This window comes from Hippopotamus amphibius, chromosome 3 (assembly GCF_030028045.1).
Source record: "Hippopotamus amphibius kiboko isolate mHipAmp2 chromosome 3, mHipAmp2.hap2, whole genome shotgun sequence".
NCBI classification, from domain to species: Eukaryota; Metazoa; Chordata; class Mammalia; order Artiodactyla; family Hippopotamidae; genus Hippopotamus; species Hippopotamus amphibius.
In genome coordinates, this window is record NC_080188.1 from 143,619,672 (window position 1) to 143,640,626 (window position 20,955).

At 35.8% G+C, this 20,955-nt stretch overlaps 1 protein-coding gene across 1 annotated transcript in view; it reads left to right on the forward strand.

Moving 5' to 3' along the window:
* Window positions 1–20,955, forward strand: part of DNAH14 (dynein axonemal heavy chain 14) — a 537,201-nt gene that overhangs the window by 14,000 nt on the left and 502,246 nt on the right. The window contains exon 3 of the mRNA XM_057727198.1: window positions 9,084–9,232. Coding sequence (XP_057583181.1) covers window positions 9,084–9,232 — 149 coding nt within the window. The remainder of the gene's footprint in view (window positions 1–9,083; window positions 9,233–20,955) is intronic.

Below are 20,955 nucleotides of genomic sequence, written 5' to 3' on the forward strand. Positions count from 1 at the left end.
GGAAAACAGTATTGGGCTTCCTTGAACAACTAAGAATAGAGTTGCCGTGTGATTTAGCAGCCCTACTTCTTGATATTGGGCTGGCCAAAAGGTTTATTCATTTTTTTCTGTAAGATGGCTCTAGTAGCACTTAGTTGTCTTTAACTTCATTTGAAACAATTTTGTTAGATTGTATGTGAAAGCTGTAATATTGGCATGCATTTAAAAATTATGAAAGTTGGTGAATTTTTGTGTGGTCATTTTAATATTGAAGATGGAAGAAAAAAGCAACATTTTCAGCAGATTATGCTTTATTATTTCAAGAAAAGTAAGAACGCAACTGAAATGCAAAAAAAGATTTGTGCAGTATATGGAGAAGGTGCTGCAACTGATCGAACATGTCAAAAGTGGTTTGCGAAGTTTCATGCTGGAGATTTCTCACTGGATGTTGCTGCATGGTTGGGTAGACCAGTTAAAGTTGACACCTATCAAATCGAGACATTAATTGAGAACAATCAGTGTTATACCAAGTGGGAGATAACTGACATACACAAAATATGCAAATCAAGCATTGAAAATCATTTGCACTAGCTTGGTTATGTTAATTGCTTTGATGCTTGGGTTCCACATAAATTAAGCAAAAAAAAAACCCTTCTTGACTGTATTTCTGCATGTGATTCTCTACTTAAACATAATGAAAATGTTCTCTTTTTAAAACATATTGTGACAGGTGTTAAAAAGTGGGTACTCTACAATAATATGGAATGGAAGAGATCATGGGGCAAGCGAAATGAACCACCACCAACCACACCAAAGGCCAGTATTCATCCAAAGAAGGTGATGTTGTATATGTGGTGGGATTGGAAGGGAGTCCTCTTTATGAGCCCCTTCTGGAAAATCAAGCAATTAATTCCAAGAAGTACTGCTTCCAATTCGACCAACTGAAAGCAGCACTTGACGAAAAGTGTCCAGAGTTAGTCAACAGAAAACGCATAATCTTCCATCAGGATAATGCAAGACTGCATGTTTCTTTGATGACCAGGCAAAAAACTGTTTCAGCTTGGCTGGGAAGGTCTGATTCATCTGCCATATTCACCACACATTGCACCTTCAGGTTTCCATTTATTTCGGTCTTTACAAAATGTTCTTAATGGAAAAGATTTCATTTCCCTGGAAGATATAAAAGACACCTGGAACAGTTCTTTGCTCAAAAAAATAAAAACTTTGGGGAAGATGGAATTATGAAGTTGCTTGAAAAATGGCAGATGGTAATAACACAAAAGGGTGAATACATTGTTCAATAATATTCTTGGTGAAAATGAAAAATGTACCTTATTTTTACTTAAAAACTGAAGGCACTTTTTGACCAACCCAATGTTTATCTGAGGAAATGAAAACTCTAACTTGAAATGATATATGCACCCCCATGTTCATTGCAACATTATTTTCCATAGCCTAAACATGGAAACAACCTACGTGTCCACTGATGGATGAATGAATAAAGAAAATATAATACATATATTGGAATACTATTCAGCCATAAAAAAGGAAATCTTGCCATTTGCAACAACATGGATGGGCTTTAGGGCATTATGCTAAGTGAGATGTCATACAGAAAGACAAATACTGTATGGTCTCACTTATATATGGAAAAAAAACCTAAACTCATAGATACAGAGAACAGATTGGTGGTTGCCAGCGGCAGAGGGTGGGTGATGGACAAAAATGGGTGAAGTTGTTCAAAAGGTATGAACTTTCAGTCATAAAATAAATAAGGCATGGGGATGTACATATAGTCCTCGACTTAAGGATGGTTCAACTTGGGATTTTTTGACTTTATGATGGTGCAAAATACACATCCAGTAGAAACCATACTTTGAATTTTGATCTTTTCCTGGGCTATGATATGTGGTACAATATTCCCTCATAATGCTGGGCAGAAGCAGCGAGCCACAGCTCCCAGTCACCCACACAATCACAAGGGTAAATAACCAACACACTTATAACCATTCTGTACCCATACAACCATTTTGTTTTTCACTCTCAGTACAATATTCAATAAATTACATAAGATATTCAACATTTTTATTATAAAATAGGCTTTATGTTAGATGATTTTGCCCAACTGTAGGCTAATGTAAATGTTCTGGGCACATTCAAGGTAGGCTAGGCTAAGCTATGATGTTTGATAGGTTAGGTGTGTTAAGTGCATTTTTGACATGATATTTTCCACTTACTATGTATTTGTCAGGACATTTTGGCATCATAAATTGAAGATCTATCATTTACAACATGGTAACCATTGTTAATAATAAGAGAGTAAATTTTAAAAGTTCTCATATAAAGAAAAAATTTGTAACTATGTGTGGTGATGGATGTTAATTAGAATTATTGGCTGCACCAGGTCTTAGTTGTGGCATGTGGGATCTAGTTTCCTGACCAGGGATCAAACCTGGGCCCCCTGCAGTGGGAGTGCGGAGTCTTAACCACTGGACCACCAGGGAAGTCCTCTATTTTCAGTCTTTAAATCAATGTTCCCTGAGCTTCAATCTAAATTATTTTCCTGTGTTATGCATGCTCATGTCAACCAATACTTATCGTGTTATCACCAAATTAACTATTATTTGTTTATATGATTATTTACTTAATATCTGTGTCCCGCACTAGACTATGAAGTCCATAGAGGCAGGAAAATGCCTATTTTGTTCATCACTGTGTCCCTGGTGATGGAGTATCAGTAAAGATCACAGAATGAATGAAGGCGTAAATGATTGGCACAGCCAGAGTTCAAACCAAAGCCTCTCTGACTCCAAAGCCCACACTGTTAATCACTATGTTATTGTTATATATAGATATGCAATCATTTCTCCCTAAGTGGAATTTTTTTCTGACCTTCATTCAATATTGCTGTCTGCATGGCAAGTTGAGCTGCTGTAACTATGAGTTGCATTTCCATAACTAATGTTAAGTTCACAAAATTTAACTTTAATAAATTCATAAATCTCTTTCCAGCCACTTTTTGGAAGATACCTGTGGGGAGGGATAAATTGGGAGATTGGGATTGACATATACACACTACTATATATAAAATAAATAACTAATAAGAACCTACACTATAGCACAGGGAACTCTACTCAATACTTTGTAATCACCTATATGGGAAAAGAATCTAAAAAAGAGTAGATATATGTATATGTATAACTGATTCACTTTGCTGAACAACAAAAACTAACACAACATTGTAAATCAACTATACTCCAATAAAAATTAATTTAAAAAAAGAAAAATTATGGTGATCATTTTGCAATGTATACAAATATTGAGTCATTTTATTGCATACAGGAAACTAATATAATGTTATTTGTTAGTTATATCTCAGTAAAAAAAAGGAAGACGTGGTCTAAAGTATCAAATAACACTGGTAAGGCTAGTAAAATGAGGACTGAAAATATCCATTGAATTTATTGACCTGAAGGATAAGTTAACTTGAGTATTGTTGTAGTGGAGTTCCAAAGTCAGACTGGAAAGGATTAAGAGGTGGATAGTTGATGAAGAAATAGAATAGTGACTATATGCAACTCTTTCAAGAATTTTGACTGTGAAGAAAGGCACTTAAAAGATTGAGAAGTGGTTTAGGAATAGGTTTTTATTTAATCTAGGATCTGCTTGGATAGGAAAAAGAAAAAAGGAATAGTTAATAGTGTAGGCATGAGGGGATGTGTCTAACAAAAGGTAGAAGGATTGGTTTTGTATGGGAGGAGAAATAGACACCTCCTTTATTAAGTAAGGAGGGCGAGAGGAAAGCATTAGTGCAAATGTGGGTTGCTTGGCATATTTGGCAACAGCTAGCTGAAGGAATTCCTATCTGATGCCTTTTATGTTTGCTGAAGAAGTGTTGTCATGAAATCAGTTGAAATTGAGAGATTGAAATGTAATGATTTGAGATTTGAGGAGTGTGGAGAAAATCTGAAATAGTCATTGAAAAGTCAGAAGAGCAAGTTAACCAGACAAACATAAGATTTCAGGTTTTTGTTCAGGGTCTATTTGTGGTTAATTAATGTGAATTTTGGTGGTTATTAATCTGTTAATAATACTAGACTGTGCAGATGTAAGCACAGAGGACACACAGAGTTGGGTTTATCCAGCGCTGGTGTTTTGCCATATAGGTGAGACCAAAAGAAAGGGAGAGTTTAGGATGTTGGCAAGAGTGTTGTTGAAAGACAACCTCAGCTGGATAAAGAGAAAAATGAAAAAAATAGAAAGTTGATGGATTGTAAGAAAGTAATGGGGCAGTGAACTGGAGGTACTAAACAGGTCAAAAAATGGTGATATTGGGAGTAATAAGCAAGCTGGGAGGATAAAGGCCAATGATGACAAGCCTTAGGATATAATCTTGGAACACATGGAGGCTAAACAATATTGCTACTAAATAACCAAGAGATCGCTGAAGAAATCAAAGGGGAAATTAAAAAATACCTAGACACAAACGACAATGAAAACACAACGATCCAAAACCTATAGGATGCAGCCAAAGCAGTTCTAAGAGGGAAGTTTTTAGCAATACAGTCATACCTCAAGAAACAAGAAAAATCCCAAATAAACAATCTAACCATACACCTAAAGAAACTACAGAAAGAAGAGCAAACAAAACCCAAAGTTAGTAGATGGAGAGAAATCATAAAGATCAGAACAGAAATAAATGAAACAAAGAAAACAATAGCAAAAATCAATAAAACTAAAAGCTGGTTCTTTGAAAAGATAAACAAAATTGATAAACCTTTAGCAAGACTCATCAAGAAAAAGAGTGAGAGGACTCAAAGCAATAAAATTAGAAATGAAACAGGAGAAGTTACAATGGATACCGCAGAAATAAAAAGCATCATAAGAGACTACTACAAGCAAGTATATGCCAATAAAATGGACAACCTGGAAGAAATGGACAGAATCTTAGAAAGGTATAACCTTCCAAGACTGAATCAGGAATAAATAAAAATATGAACAGACCAATCACAAGTAATGAAATTGAAACTGTGATTAAAAACCTTCCAACAAACAAAAGTCCAGGACCAGATGGATTCACAGGTGAATTCTATCAAACATTTAGAGAAGTGCTAACACCCATCCTCCTCAAACTCTTCCAAAAAATTTCAGAGGATGGAACACTCCCAAACTCATTTTATGAGGCCACCATCACCCTGATACCAAAACCAAAGATACTACAAAAAAAGAAAATTATAGACCAATATCACTGATGAATTTAGATGCAAAAATCCTCAACAAAATACTAGCCAACAGAATCCAACAACACATTAAAAGGATCATACACCGTGGACAAGTGGGGTTTATCCCTGGAATGCAAGGATTCTTCAATATACGCAAACCAATCAGTGTGATACACCATATTAACAAACTGAAGGATAAAAAACACATGATCATCTCAATAGATGCAGAAAATGCTTTTGACAAAATTCAACACCCATTTATGATAAAAACTTTCCAGAAGGTGGGCATAGAGGGAACCTACCTCAACATAATAAAGGCCATATATGACAAACCCACAGCAAACATTAATCTTAATGGTGAAAAACTGAAAGCATTCCCTCAAAGATCAAGAACAAGACAAGGATGTCCACTCTCACCACTACTAATCAACATAGTTTTGGAAGTCCTAGCCACAGCAATGAGAAGAAAAAAGAAATAAAAGGAATCCAAATTGGAAAAGAGGAAGTAAAACTGTCACTGTTTGCAGATGACATGATACTATACATAGAAAATCCTAAAGATGCCACCAGAAAACCACTTGAGCTAATCAGTGAATTTGGTAAAGTTGCAAAGTTAACACACAGAAATCTCTTGCATTTCTATACACTAACAACAAAAGATCAGAAAGAGAAATTAAAACAGTCCCGTTCACCACTGCAACAAAAAGAATAAAATACCTAGGAATAAAACTAAGGAGGTAAAAGACTTGTACTTAGAAAACTATAAGACACTCATGAAAGAAATCAGAGGCGACACAGACAGATGGAGAGATATACCACATTCTTGGACTGGAGGAATCAACATTGTGAAAATGAGTATACTACCCAAAGCAATCTACAGATTCAGTGCAATCCCTATCAAATTACCAATGGCAGTTTTTACAGAACTAGAACAAAATATCCTAAAATTTGTATGGAGACACAAAAGACCTCGAATAGCCAAAGCAATCTTGAGGGGAAAAAATGGAGCTGGAGGAGTCAGACTCCCTGACTTCAGATTATACTACAAAGCTACAGTAATCAAGACAGCATGGTACTGGCACAAAAACAGAAATATAGATCAATAGAACAGGATAGAAAGCCCAGAGATAAACTATGGTCAACTAATCTATGACAAAAGAGGCAAGGATATATGGTGGAAAAAAGACAGCCTCTTCAATAAGTGGTGCTGGGAAAACTGGACAACAATGTCAAAGAATGAAATTAGAACACTCCCTAACACCATACACAAAAATAAACTCAAAATGGATTAAAGACCTAAATGTAAGGCCTAACACTATAAAACTCTTAGAGGAAAACATAGGAAGAACACTCTTCGACGTAAATAACAGCAAGATCTTTTTTGACCCACCTCCTAGAGTAATGGAAATAAAAATAAAAATAAGTGGGACCAAATGAAACTTAAAAGCTTTTGCACAGCAGAGGAAACTATATGCAAGACAAAAAGACAGTCCTCAGAATGGGAGAAAATATTTGCAAACTAATCGGCAGACAAAGGACTAATCTCCAAAATATATAAACAGTTTATCCAGCTCAATATCAAAAAAACAAACAACCCAATCCAAAAATGGGCAGAAGACCTAAATTGGCATTTCTCCAAAGAAGATATACGGATGGCCAAGAGGCACATGAAAAGCTGCTTAACATCACTAATTATCAGAGAAATGCAAATCAAAACTACAATGAGGTATCACTTCACACTGGTTAGAATGGGCATCATCAGAAACTCTACAAACCGTAAATGCTGGAGAGGGTGTGGAGAAAAGGGAACGCTCTTACACTGTTGGTGGGAATGTAAATTGATACAGCCACTATGGAGAACAGTATGGAGGTTCCTTACAAAACTAAAAATAGAGTTACCATATGACCCATCAATCCAAATACTGGGCATATACCCAGAGAGCACCATAATTCAAAAAGACAAATGCACCCCAATGTTCATTGCAGCACTATTTACAATAGCCAGATCATTGAAGCAACCTAAATGTCCATCAACAGATGAATGGATAAAGAAGATGTGGTAGATTTATGCAATGGAATATTGCTCAGCTGTAAAAAGCAATGAAACTGGGACATTTGTAGAGACACGGATGGACCTAGAGTCTGTCATACAGAATGAAGTAAGTCAGAAATAGAAAAAACAAATATGGTATATTAATGCATATATGCAGAATCTAGAAAAATGGTACAGATCAACCAGTTTGCAAGGCAGAAATAGAGACACAGATGTAGAGAACAAACATATGGATGCTAAGTGGGGAAAGCGGGGGTAGGTAATAGGGGGTAGGGTGGAGGGGCGGGGGTTCGAGTGGGTAGAATTGGGAGATAGCGATTGTCATATATACATTACTAATAAGAAAAAAATATCAAATTGTACATTTTAAATGTATACAGTTTATTGTATGTCAATTATATCAATAAAAGTTCTTAAAAAAAAGGATATAATCTTGGGTTAGTTAGTTGAAGTAGACTAGAGATGAGAGGATGTCTACAAATTGGGGGAGAGGTGCATGGTATCAGAGAGGTTTTAATTCATGAACAGTAGAATCTTCTGGAATGATGGCAGATTTAATGCAAAGAAAGTAAGCCCTCCCAGGAGCCAGAGTTCTAGATTAATTGAGTGATCAGGCAATTAGTGGATGTCAATGAAGAATGGAAGAATATGATATAACAAAAAGGCATAAACTTCAGAGGAGTAGCATCTGTTTTTAAAGAGGGGAAGTTGTAATGATTTGGAAGCGGTAAATGGGGAGCAAGGAGGAGAACAAGCCATTTTCCAATCTTGAGGTGTATGGGGTGTTGGTGTATAAATAACCACTACTTGAGGGGGTTGCATGTTAGTTCAGTGTTAGGAAATAAGTAGGTTTCAATTAAGGCAAGGAGGTGGGAGAAACTCTTGGAATAGATGTTAAAGACAAAGGAAGGTTTTCTTAATTATCTCACACAAACTGCCCACCAAAGCCCACATTTTCTCATCATGCTCTGCTGAACAGTCCTTCTGTATCTTTTCCTCATCCCAGTCTTGTATCCTACCCCACAATTAAAAACCTTCCCCTTGTTCAACATTTGATTCTTTGGAACAGGAAAGGTGTATATTCCCCTCTGATTATACAGATGGGAAATTCTCTCTTCTGAATTAGAGCTATTGGCTGAAGTAGAACTTACTGCGTATATCATTTGTATTTAGTTTTGTTTGTAATTATTGTGTCTTATCCCCTGCTTGATTGTAACTCTATGCCTTGTACTACATAAATATTTGCTAAATCACTGAATAGAAAAAGTAAAATTTACTTGCTTTAAAAAAAAAAAACCCTGTGTTCAGTAATTTCCCCATTCTTATACACATTGAAAATCCACCATCAGGTAAATCATAGAACGAATGTGAGAAATAGGCCCTATGCTACTTTCCGGCATTTTCTAGGCTCAGTTACTAAATTACAGTTAATAAAATGGTTTTGTATATATATATTTCATGTGAGGATTCACATTTAAATGATTTGTTGTAATAATAAGATCATTAACATTTACCTTAGTAACCACTTGCTTACTATGTGCTTTAAACATGTTGATTAATTTAATCCTCATAACAAACCTCTGAGGTTCCTACAGTAACAATCTTCAATTCAAAGGTGAGTAAGGTAAGGCAGACAGGTAATTAGAAAGTAAATCACAGAACTGTGTGTGGTAAAGGCTTGTAATTGAGCTTGGAACCAATGCAGTTTGACTCAGCCTGTGCTCTCAAATGCTGTGCTGTAATGATCAACTATATTGCTTGGTATGTGAAATTATGTGGTATTATTTATAGCTCATGCTGGTTATTCAGTTAATAATGGTTTCATTTTCAGATTACCTTCAAGAAAGTAAAACTCAACAAGATATACTTGTTCCAGAACCAGTGCCTCATATGAAGAAAGAGAAATCAAAGGAAAAGGATCAAACTCACGCTTGTCCAAAAGTTAGGAAAAAAAGGCTTGCATCATATGATAGAATAGGTATGTGGTATTACTGACCCAGCTTGTTTAGAAGACACTACACTTTTAAAAATTATTCTGTGGTTTTGTGTGCTTATGTTGGACACTGATTTTAGAAGAAACAGTCTTACTGAATTTTATGTGGTTGCTTAAAAGAATTGTTAAAATTAAAAAATTCTTTTTGAAAACCTAAAATATCACTATATCAAAAAATTGACAGACTGTTCAATGACTATATTCTTACTAAGAATAGTCTCTGACTGGGAGAATAAACAGATGACCTATTATATATATATATATAAAAAAGAATAGTCTTTGAAGGTTATGGTATAGAACTGTAAATAAGATAAAGTAGTATGGTTTTGTTTTATTCTTTTATTAAAACTTGATGGTATCATCATATTTAATAATTTTATGTCTTTGTGCAACTTAGAATTTAAATCCTCAAATGAAGAATTCATTTAAACAGATTTTCTTCCACTGACATTTTCCAGTTTATACGGTCTCTATACGTAAAATTTTTATTTGTATTAACATTTTAAGTTTTATAGGAAAAAAGAAACTTTTCTATTTTTCACTGAAATACCATGGTCCAAGGAAGATTTATCATAAAATTATTGAAGCTTAAACTTCAGGGTCTCTCACTTATATAGCTTCATTATTTTTTAAAAAGAAAATCCTCAAAATTATAAATACCTCAGACTGGGCAAAACCTGCATGGATGTGGTGGTATTCATGTCCTTGTCTAATCCTCTCACCTTGAGTGTGGGCAAGACCTGTTACTGCTTCTAACCAATAGAATATGAAAATTTAATGGACTGTTACTCCTGTGATTATATCACGTTATGTAATACTCAGTCTTGTAGCAGACTTCTTCAAGAGTCTCTCTCCTCTACTGGCTTTGAAGAAATAAACTGCTGTGACTTCTACAGCCATAAGGAAATGAATTCTGCCAACAGCCTGGAAGCAGATCTTTTCCCAATTGAATCTCCAAATGAGAATCCAACCCCAGTCAACACCTTCATTGCAGCCTTTGAGACCGTAATAGAGGACCCAGTTAAACCATATGCAGACTCCTGACCCACAGAAATATGGGTTGTTTTAAACCACTAAATTTGTGATAAATTGTAATGCATTCAGAAAACTAGTACAGTGGGTCTCATTGCAACAAATATATCCACTGTTGCTATGTTATAGTGTTTTGTCACATTGTTCTTTAGTGTTTTGAACTTGGTTTCAGTGTAAGAAAGAGTAACAATTTAGGCTTAATAGCTGCCAGATAAATAAAAGCAATCCAATTCTTTAATGATGATATTTATTTAATTTGCTCTCCTCACTTAGCTTCTGTAAATCCATGAAAATGTAGACTGCTGAAGACTTAAGTACTTAGAATTTAAAAAAAATTTTTTTTGAAAAATTTCAAACATAAAAAGTAGAGAGGATAACAGCTATTCATGTACTCACTATCGATTTAATAGATGTTAACATTTTATAATTTTTTTAAAAAGCAAGTTGTAGTAGGCAGAATTCTAAAATACCCTTCAATTTTCCCACCCCCCTGTTGTACACACCTTGTATAATCCCCTCCCCTTGAGTGCAGGCAGAACCTGTGAATATGATGAAATATCATTCCTATGATCATGTCATTTTATATGGCATTTTTGAGATGTAATTAAGGCCCCTAATCATTTGACTTTGAGTTATTCAAAAGGGAGATAATCCTGGGCAAGCCTCACCTAATCAGAGGAGCCTTTAAAAAGAGACCAGAAATGATAGTAAATGCTATTCTGTTGCCTTTGAAGAAGCAAACTGCCGTGTTGTGGAGAGGGCCACATGTCAAGGAACACAAAGTGGACTTTAGTGGCTGAGAACAAAAAAATGGGGAACCTCAGTCATACAGCCACAAGGAAATGAATTGTGCCAACAAGTTAGAGGAGCTTGGAGGCAGTTCTTTTTCTAGCCAAGCCTTCATATGAAGGCATAGTCAGCCAACATCTTGATTTCAGCCCTGTGAGACCTTGAGCAGAAGACCCAGCTAAAATTTGTTCTACTCCTGACCCATGCAAATTGTGAGATAATAAATTTGTGTTGTCTTATACCAATTTTATGGTAATTTGTTGTACAGCAGTAGAAAACAAATACAGAAGTAAAATGGTACAGATACAGCTAAAGCCACTCCCTACCTTTTCCTTTCCCTTTTCTCTTGTCCTAGTTACAATTAGGGTGAGCTAACAGCTATATTGAAATTGGCGACTGTGTTTTCCATTGATGGTTTTATATTTTTCTACATTTACATTATCCCTTGTAGTAGTTCAAAAATTTGTCCAAATATTCTTTGACAAGCCTTCCTTCAAAAAATGGAGTCTTATTCCTCTCTCTTTAAGTAAGGCCTAGACCTAGTGTCTCAGTTTTAACCAGTAATTTAGTGGAAGTGATAGTTCTCAATTCTGAAAAATAGAATATGGTAGAAGTGATAGTGTGTGACTTCTAAGACAAAGTCATAAAAGGCATAGTGGCTTCTCTTGCTTCTTCTTTCCCCACTCTCTGTGGGAAGCCAGCTGTCATGTAAGACACTTAAGCAGCCCCATAGAGAGGTCCATATTATGAAGAACTGAAGCCTCATGCTAATAGCCATGTGAGTGAGCTATTCTGGAAAGTGATCCTTTGGCCCCAGTCAAGCCTTCAGATGATTGTAGCCCTGGCCGTTTTGATTGCAACCTCAGGAGAACCATAACCACCTAGCTAAGCACCACCTGAATTCTTGACCCATAGAAACTGTGTGATTAAAATATTTATTTATTTATTTATTTATTGGCTGCATTGGGTCTTCGTTGCGGCTTTCTCTAGTTGTGGCGAGCAGGGGCTGCTCTTCATTGTGGTGCGTGGTCTTCTCATTGCAGTGACTTCTCTTGTTGCAGAGCACAGGCTCTAGGCACGTGGGCTTTAGTAGTTGCAGCACACAGCCTCAGGAGTTGCAGCATGCAGACCCTAGAGCATGCAGGCTTCACTAGTTGAGGCGTGTGGGCTCAGTAGTTGTGGTGCATGAGCTTAGTTGCCCTGTGGCATGTAGGATTTTCCTGGATCAAGGATCAAACCCATGTCCCCTGAATTCACAGGTGGCTTCTTAACCATGGCGGCTTCAGGGAAGTCCCATGTTTATTATTTTAAAGCTAAGTTTTAAGACAGTTACTTAGTCGTAGCTAATTAATACATTTATAAAATATATGGCATTATTTTATGTACACAGAAACTGTGTACATAATATTGTATGTGAATTTGTTCAATAGAAAAAAAGAAGCTGGATATAGACGTGTGGTTCTATTTATATAAAGTAAAAACTAGGCAAAACTGATCTCTGAGCTTAGATATCCACTCTTTGTGGGAATGGGATGAAGCGGGCATAGCACCTGGAAAGGGTTTCAAGGCAGACTAGTATTTTGTTTTTTCTTTTCTTGATTCCATTGCTGGCTATAGGGTATGTTAACGTTTGAAAATTCATGAAACTATAAACCTATGAATTATACATGTATTTTTCTGTATGTATATTATAGTTTAATAAAAGTGTTAAAATATATACATACATGATATTCTATTGTATCCTTTTGTAACCCTTGTGTCTTTTTGAGATTCATTCATGTTGATGCATGCCTGTGGAATTTACTCTTTTACGCTAAGATGACTCTTTGTCTAGAATATCCTCCTGTTTTTTCTTTTCACCCTTCTAAAGCCTCATATTAAGATCCATTTTTATGAATCTTCTATAAAGCTCTGAGTAAGGACCCTAGTCTGCAGAGATCTCTTTCCTTAGAATTAACATAGCACTTATTAGTAGTATTATTCATTTGACAGTTTTCATAAATTATCTTTCATTGTGAGGACGTTGTCACGTGATAAAACAATATCCTCAATTACATTATAAACTCCAGTCAGCAATTCTTTTTTAAACTTTAAAAGGTTTTTGTTTTCATCCTTGGGAAGTGGGTACATAATTTTACTCTTAGATACCATAACTCTTTCTTAACGACTGTCTTCATTGTTACTCACTCCTGCTGAAGAGTCTGTCCCATAATATTGCTTCTTCAAAACCATAAAATTATAAAGCAAGGAAACTGGAAGCTAAGTCCCAATACTCATTTATGAGGTTTCATTATGGTGACTCTAATAGGAGACATTGTGTTATGTCTATATAGACAAAAAAATTCCGTCTTTATTCTGCTACCTATTGTTTTTTCATGGTTTTCCTCTGGAAGTCTCTCTCCTGAAAACTGCAATTTCTTGACTTTGCCCTATGTGTATATATATGTATATTTTCTATATGTACATTTTATATATATATATTTTATATATGTATAATTGACATATAAGATATTAGTTTTAGGTGTACAATATAATGATTTGATATTTGTATATATTGCAAAATGATCACCACAATAAGTCTAGTTCAAATTCATCACCGTCATAGTTACAAAATGAATGTTTTTTCTCTAGTAATGAGAACTTTTAAGATTTACTCTGTAAGTAACTTTCAAGTATGTAATAACAGTATTATTAACTATAGGCACCATGCTGTACATTACATCCTGGTGACTTACTTATTTTATAACTGGATTTTGTCCCTTTTGACATCCTGCACCCATTTCTCACTTCCCATTCCCCTGCCTCTGGCAACTACCAGTCTATTCTCTGTATCCATGAACTTGGATTTTTTTTTTTTAGATTCCACATATAAATGAGATCATACAGTACTTGTCTTTCTCTGTCTGACTTATTTCACTTAGCATAATGCCATCAATGTTGTCACAAATGGCAAGATTTCCTTCTTTTTATGGCTGAATAATATTCCATTATGTCTGTCTGTCTGTCTATCTGTCTATCTATCTATCTATCTATCTATCTATCTATCTATCTATCTAATCTACTTCCACATCTACTTTATCCATTCATCCAGTGATGGACGCTTAAGTTGTTCCCATATGTTGGATATTGTAAATAATGCTGCAATGGTCATAGGAGTGCATGTATCTTTTTGAAGTAGTATTTTTGTTTTCTTTGGATAAATACCAAGAAGTCAAATTGCTGGATCATATGGTAGTTCTATCCATAATTTTTGAGGAACTTCCATACAATTTTCCATAGTAGCTGCACCAATTTACATTCCCACCCTCACAGTAGATGGGGGTTCTCTTTCCTCCACATTCTCGCAAAGACTTATTTCTTGTCTTTTCAGTAACAGCCGTTCTAACATGTGTGGTAATATCTCATTGCGATTTTGATTTGTATTTCACTTATAATAAGTAATGTTGAGCATCTTTTCACATGTCTGTTGGCCATCTGTATGTTTTCTTTGGAAAAATATGCTTTCAGATCCTCTGCTCACATTTTAATTGGGTTGTTTGCTTTTTTGTTGTTGTATGAGTTCTTTATATATTTTTGATATTAACCCCTCATCAGATATATGATTTGGAAATATCTTTTTCCATTAAATGTATTATTTTGCCTTTTTGTTTTGATGATGGTTTCCTTTGCTGTACAGAAGCTTTTAAATTTAATATAGTCCCACTTGTTTATTTTTTGCTTTTGTTTCCCTTGCCTTTGGAGTGGATCCACAAAAAAATTTCTAAGACTGACTTCAGTGAGGTTACTGTTTTCTTCTAGGAATGTTATGGTTTCCATTCTTACATTCAAATGTTTAACCCATTTTCAGTTAATTTTTGTATATGGTGTAAGATAGTTGTCCAGTTTGATTCTTTTGCATATGGCTGCCCAGTTTTCCCAGCACCATTTATTAAAGAGACTATTCTTTCTCCATTGTATGTTCTTTGATCCTTTGTCATAAATTAATGTGGATGTCTTAATTAATATCCATGTATGTGAAAGTCCTAGCCGTACAAATTTTAGGATTGTTTGTTCCAGTTTTGTGAAATGTGCCATTGGAATTTTGATAGGGATTGCATTGAATCTGTAGATTGCTTTGGGTAGTATGTATATTTTAACAATATTACTTCTTCTAATCCACTAACATGGGCTATCTTTCCATTTATTTGTGTCCTCTTCAGTTTCTTTCATCAATGTGTTATAGTTTCCAGTTTAGAGTCTTTTACATCCTTGGTTAGATATTCCTAGGTATTTTATTCTTTGTGATGCAGTTATAAATGGGAATGTTTCCTTAATTTTTTGATAGTTTGTTATTAGTGTATAGAAATGCCACAGATTTCTGTATATTGATTTTTTGTTTTTTGACTTTACTGAATTCACTTATTAGTTCTAATAGTTTTTTGGTGGAATCTATAGGGTTTTCTATATATAATTTCATGTCATCTGCAAGTAGAATTTCACTTCTTCCTTTCAAATTTGAATGCCTTTTATTTCTTTTTCTTGCCTAATTATTGTGGCTAGGACTCCCAAAACTGTGATGAATTAGATCATGTTATCATCTCAACAGATGCAGAAAAAGCATTTGAGAAAATACAATACTCATTTATGTTTAACAAAAATGCTCAACAAAGTGGATATAGAGGGAATGTACCTCTACAGTATAAAGATCATATTTGATAAGCCCACAGCCCATTTACACTTAAAGTAATATTGATAAGTATGTACTTATTGCCATTTTGTTCATTGTTTGGGGGCTCTTTTGTGGTTCTTCTCTGTTCCTTTATTTTTCTTTTGCTCTTTTCCTTTGTTTTTGATAACTTTCTTTAGTAATATGCTTAGATTCCTTTCTTTTTATCTTTTGTATATCTATTGTAAATATATTTTGCTTTGTGGTTACCATGAGGCTTACTTGTAGCAGCTTATGTCTGTAACAGACTATTATAAGCCAATAACTTAAATTTGATTGCAGTCTACTCTACTCCCCATGTTTTATGTTTTGATGTCACATTTTACATCTTTTTATCTTGTGTATCTCAATGATTGTTGTTATACTTATTTTTACTACTTTGGTCTTTTAAACTTCATACTACCTTTATAATGGATTAATCTACTACATTTACTATATATTTACCTTTCTGGTGAGATGTATTCTTTTATATGTTTTTCTTGCTACTAATTAGCACCCTTTCTTTTCAGCTCATATAAGTCCCTTTAACATTTCCTTTAAGGTCAGTTTAGTGATGATGAACTAGTTTAGCTTTTCCTTATTTGGAAAACTCTTTATGTCTTCTTCAATTCTGAATGATAACTTTGCTGAGTAGAGTATTCTTGGATGGAAGTTTTTTCTTTCAGCATTTTGAATATATTATTTCATTATTTTCTCTTCTACAAAGTTTGCTGAAAAATCTGTTTATAGTCCTTTGTACATAAATTATTTTCTCAATGTTTTTTAAGATTCTTTCCTTTAACTTTTGACATTTTAATTATAATGTGTCTTGGTGTGGGACTCTTTAGGTTAATCTTACTTGGAACCCTCTGGGCTTCCTGAATTTGAATGTATGTTTCCTTCCCCAGGTTAGGGAAGTTTTCAGCCATTATTTCTTCAAATTATTTTTCTGGGCTTTTCTCTTTCTTTTCTCCTTGAAGGACCCCTGTGATGCAAATGTTAGTTTGATTGATATTGTCTCACAAGTCCCTTAAGCTATCTTTGCTTTTTAAAATTATTTTTTTCTTCTGCTCTGATTTTGGTGGGTTCCATTGTCTTTTTTTTGTTGTTTTTTTGAGGTCATTGATCCTTTCTTCTACTTCATCTAGCATATTATTGAACCGCTTCAGTGTATTTTTCAGTTCAGTTATATTTTTTTCATCTCTGTGACCTTTTTGGTACTTTCTTATATTTTCTTTCTCTTTGTTGAAGTTCTCACTGTATTCATACATTCTTCTGAATTTGGTGATCATCTCTATGACCATTACTTTGAACTCTTTTTCAGGTAAATTATCTCCATTTCATTAAGCTTTTCTTGAGATTTTATTCTTTAGTTTGGAATACATTCCTCTGTTTCTTCATTTTTTAATTGACATTCTGTGTTGGTTTCTATGCACTGGATGAAACAATCACCTCTTCAAGTCTCGAAAAGTGGCCTCATGTAGGAGATACACCTTGTTGTTCAACCCTGCCCTAGATCTTGATTGTTTCTCAAATCTTTGTGATTGTCCAAGCAGCCTATTATGTGTTTTTTTTTATAATTTTATTTATTTATTTTATTTATTTATTGGCTGCTTGGGTCTTCGTTGCTGCACGTGGGCTTTCTCTAGTTGCTGCGAGCGGGAGCTACTTTCATTGCGGTGCGCAGGCTCCTCATTGTAGTGGCTTCTCTTGTTGTGGAGCACGGGCCCTAGGCGCGTGGCCTTCAATAGTTGCAGCACATGGGCTCAGTAGTTGTGGCTCACGGGCTCTAGAGCACAGGCTCAATAGTTGTGGCGCACAGGCTTAGTTGCTCCATGGCATGTGGAATCTTCCCAGGGCAGGGCTCGAACCCGTGTCCCCTGCATTGGCAGGCGGATTCTTTACCACTGCGCCACCTAGGAAGTCCAGCCTATTATGTTTTTAATAGCTCCAAGTATTTGAGGCTGTGCCAAGACCTGTCAGTCTAAAGGGGGGCCTCTCAGTGAGAACCTAGTTTTAGGCTGATTGAAAGCCAGACCTTCAGGCAGAAGTTCTTAAAGTATTCACATATATGAGACCACAAGTGTATGTCCCATGGGCTACCAGAGACAGGTGATATGGAGGTGTCCCTGGGTGGTAGTCACAAAAATTGAGGCACCGGTGAGTGTATAAGCTCTCTTCTGGGATATAGTGCTAAGATGTAGAGAGATTGAGCTTCTGGGTCTGTTGCTTCTTGATGTGCCCTAGAGGTGGTAGCTGTTTAAGAATGCTTTTCCTATTGGTTGCAGTTCTGTGGGACCCATAAGCATAGCCCTGCTGGCCACAAGATCCAGGCCATGAAGAGGTGTCTTCTGGCAGCAGCTGCAAAAATTGGGGTGCCAGACAATGTATAAGTTCTTGTCTGGGAGATACCAGTGAGTTGGAACAAGGCAGAGAGAGAGAGAGAAAGAGCACAATGATTGTGTCCACCAGTCTCTGTTCCCTGAGAGCACTTCCTTAGGCCATTAGATATGTGTCAAATCAGAAGCCTGCCCCTCAGGCTAAATCTCCAGGAAAAGCAAATGGGCCTCTTTCACAGAGACACTGGGTGTGTGTTTCAGTCTGCTGTCCATGCAATGCCGTGGGGGTGGTAGCCAGCCAAAAGTTGTCTCTCTGATTTTTACAGCCCCATGGAACCAGGAACTCAAGCTCTCCTTGCCTCCAGAGTCAGATGATGAAAAGGCATCCCCTGGGTGGTAGCTTTAAAAATCAGGGCACTAAAAGCATGTAAAGGCTCCCTTGTGGGAGATACCGGTCTCTGCAGTGTGGCAGAGGTGATTGCTGGCTGTAGTGAGGCCAAGGGAGAGCTCCCAAATGGTGCCTGGCAGCTAGAGCAAGCAGAGGGAGAGTCTAAAGATAGTGTCCACCAGTCTCCATCCCTGGAGAGTGTTCCAGCAGGCTTTTATATGTGTGTGTTAAATTAGATGCCTGCCTGTCAGGCCAACCCTTTAACATATGCAAATGAGCCTCTTTCACTTATAATCAGAGAATGATCAGCTGCCTCTGAGCTATGCTTTGGCATGGGTGAGTCCAGTGCACAAGCCCTGTAAGAGTTGTTTTTCAGATCACTACACGCTTGTGAGTCTTGGGGACATAAGCTCTGCTGGTTTTCAAAGCTAGATTTTTGGGGGGGCTCATCCCTCAGATACAGGTCTTAAAGTTGGTGTGCCCAATGTGAGGTTCAAAACCTTTGCTCCTCAGGGAAAAGCTCTGGATTTTGAGTTCCCTCCTATGGTTATGGGTTGTGGGTTGCTGTGCCAGGGGTGGGTTTTATGGCAAGATCATGTCTCAGTCCCTGCTGCCCACTTCGATGTGGTTATCTACTCCTTTGTCCAATATATTGTTGTTGCTCAGCCAGAGGAAATTTCAGAGGAAATTGTTCCATATGTATCAGTCTTTCAGAGGAAACTGTTCCAAATGTAGGTATGTACATGGGAAGAGGTGCTTTCCACATCTTCCTAGATTGCCATCTTGAACCAGAACTCCCTATATTTTTGACTCATAAAGGTGACTCATATTTCTGAGATAAAGAATTGCTCTCTTAGATTAGGGTATACATCTATACATGTTGAGGGAAGTACATCACATTCAAATGTTAAATATATAATATGTTGTCTGTTTTTAGTAATTATCTATGATTTTTTTCATTTCTGAATTAATCTGACTCTTTTTAGAAAAACATTTCCCCAACTTTTTGAAAGATATTCTTTATATTTTCTACATATTCTGGAAAATCATTTTTTGTCCTAAATTGATTCCATTTCCCAACAGTCTCTATCAAATCTATTAAATCTGCCAAATCACCATCAATAATGGACGTATTAATTTGTACTTTTAAAATGTTGCATAAAAGGAATACCTTTGCCAACAGTTGATATCCCAACTTTTAATTTTTTGCCAGCCTGATGGGTCAGAACAGCTTTTTCATTATTTTAATTTGCAATTTCCTGATTATTAATAAAGTTGAAAATCTCTTTCATATGCTTACTGGCCACTCTATTTTCCTGTACATTATTTGCTAATCTTTTTATCAAAATGTTTATTTCTTATTGATTGGGAAGGATTCTTTAAATATTTGTTATGTTAATCTCTAGTCTCTTGTATAGGTTATAAACATTTTCTTTCAATATGTTAATTATGTTTTAACTCTGTTTATGGTGACTTTTCTTCTGTGTAAATTGCTAAGTTTGTGGAAGTCAAATTTATTATTATTTTCTTTTTAACATTCTTTGATTATTTTCCAGGAAGACTTCACTAACCCAGGTTTATAGATGTATTCTCCCATATTTTCTTCTAATAGTTCTGTAATTTGCTTTTTCACATTTATTTCTCTAATCCATTTATATTTTATGCTTGCATATAACTGCATATTTTTCCAAATGGCTAACCATTTTCCATTATGATTTATAAGCAGTTAATCATTCCTCCATTAATTTGAAATAACACCTTTTTTACTTACTAGATTATCTTTTATAAATGGTTTTATCTCTAGATGCTAATCTGTTCTACTGACCTGTTTTTCTTTTCCTATGCCAACACCACACTACTTTGTTTCCTATAGGTATATATTTTCATATCTGAGTATGTAATATTACATATCCTCTTGATTGGACATACATAGTTTGTACCATCTTCTTATATTCATTTTCAGTACCTCCCCTTCTCTCTTTTATACCTAATGTTAGATATAAAATTAAGTATTTTTAATGTATTTCCATGTAAAAGCAACTGACATGGCCCAGGCTACAGTGACATAGGTGAGGTGCCTAGGACACAAAATATAGAGGAACTTATTTTTAGAATCATGTTGCAGAGACCAGCTCAGCGACTCGAGGTGAGTGACGGGTGCCGCAAGCTTAAAGAAAACACAGACACAGATTTAAGAGAAAGATGGGACTGGGGGACTCAAGACCTCTAGGACTAAGAGCCTTGCTGATTGATCCTATGTTGCTTTTATTAAGTTCTTGGCATAGCCTAAGGGTCTAACACTCCCAGTTTAGTCCCACAAACAAGGTTATCTTTGAAATAAACAAACAAAGGCCTCACATGACTGGGGCAATGATCTTTGTTTGCCTCCTGGGTCCGATTTGAGCAGGGTGTGGATCTGAGCTGGGCGTGGAATTGAGCTGGGCGTGGAGAGCAAAGCAGCCCTGGGGGCAGGAGA